The 577-nt window shown below is 71.1% G+C and overlaps 1 protein-coding gene across 1 annotated transcript in view; it reads left to right on the top strand.

The window, feature by feature from the left end:
• Positions 1–577, top strand: part of TSPAN32 (tetraspanin 32) — a 17110-nt gene that overhangs the window by 13003 nt on the left and 3530 nt on the right. Inside the window, exon 8 of the mRNA XM_014533100.1 lies at positions 390–572. Within this exon, the coding sequence (XP_014388586.1) occupies positions 390–572 (183 nt within the window). The remainder of the gene's footprint in view (positions 1–389; positions 573–577) is intronic.

Genomic DNA, 577 nt, shown 5'->3' with positions numbered 1-577 from the left:
GTGGTGGGGAGGCCACCCCCTCGCCGGGCACCTCTGGGCCGATCAGCCTCCCCATGAGGACTGTGATCCAGGAGATGGGCTCAGGGCGGCCCGGCCAGGGGCTGAGCCGGGGTCCCGGGCCACAGGCCACAGATGCCACCGGGGCAAGAGCTCAGGCCTCCTCCCTGGGCCTGGGCAGGGCCGCTACCGAACTTGTGGGTCCAGAACAAAGTGAAAGGCCCCACCCGTGGGGGGCCAGGCTGCCCAGTGCCTGGTGCCCCCCACCCCACCCCAGAGGCAGTCGCTGCCAGACCCTGCCTAGTCACTCGGCCTCTCCATGCCTCGGTTTCCCCTGTCACACAGGAGTCCTGGGGTCCTGAGAGCCCCCTGCCCTCTGTCTGTCCTTGCAGTTCCTGTGCTGTGGGAAGACCTCTCCTTCCGGCCTCCTGGGCAGCGCGGAGGCCGAGCTGTGCCGCGGACAGGAGGCGGCCACACAGGTGAGGGGGAGCCCCATGCGGGAGACCAGGGCCTCTGCACCCCTTAGCCTCCCCCAGACCCTGGGGACCGGCCCCCTGCTGGGCTCGGGGAGGGCTGCGGG

Source organism: Myotis brandtii, unplaced genomic scaffold (assembly GCF_000412655.1).
Source record: "Myotis brandtii unplaced genomic scaffold, ASM41265v1 scaffold940, whole genome shotgun sequence".
Lineage (NCBI taxonomy): Eukaryota > Metazoa > Chordata > Mammalia > Chiroptera > Vespertilionidae > Myotis > Myotis brandtii.
This window is presented reverse-complemented; position numbering and strand designations above follow the sequence as displayed.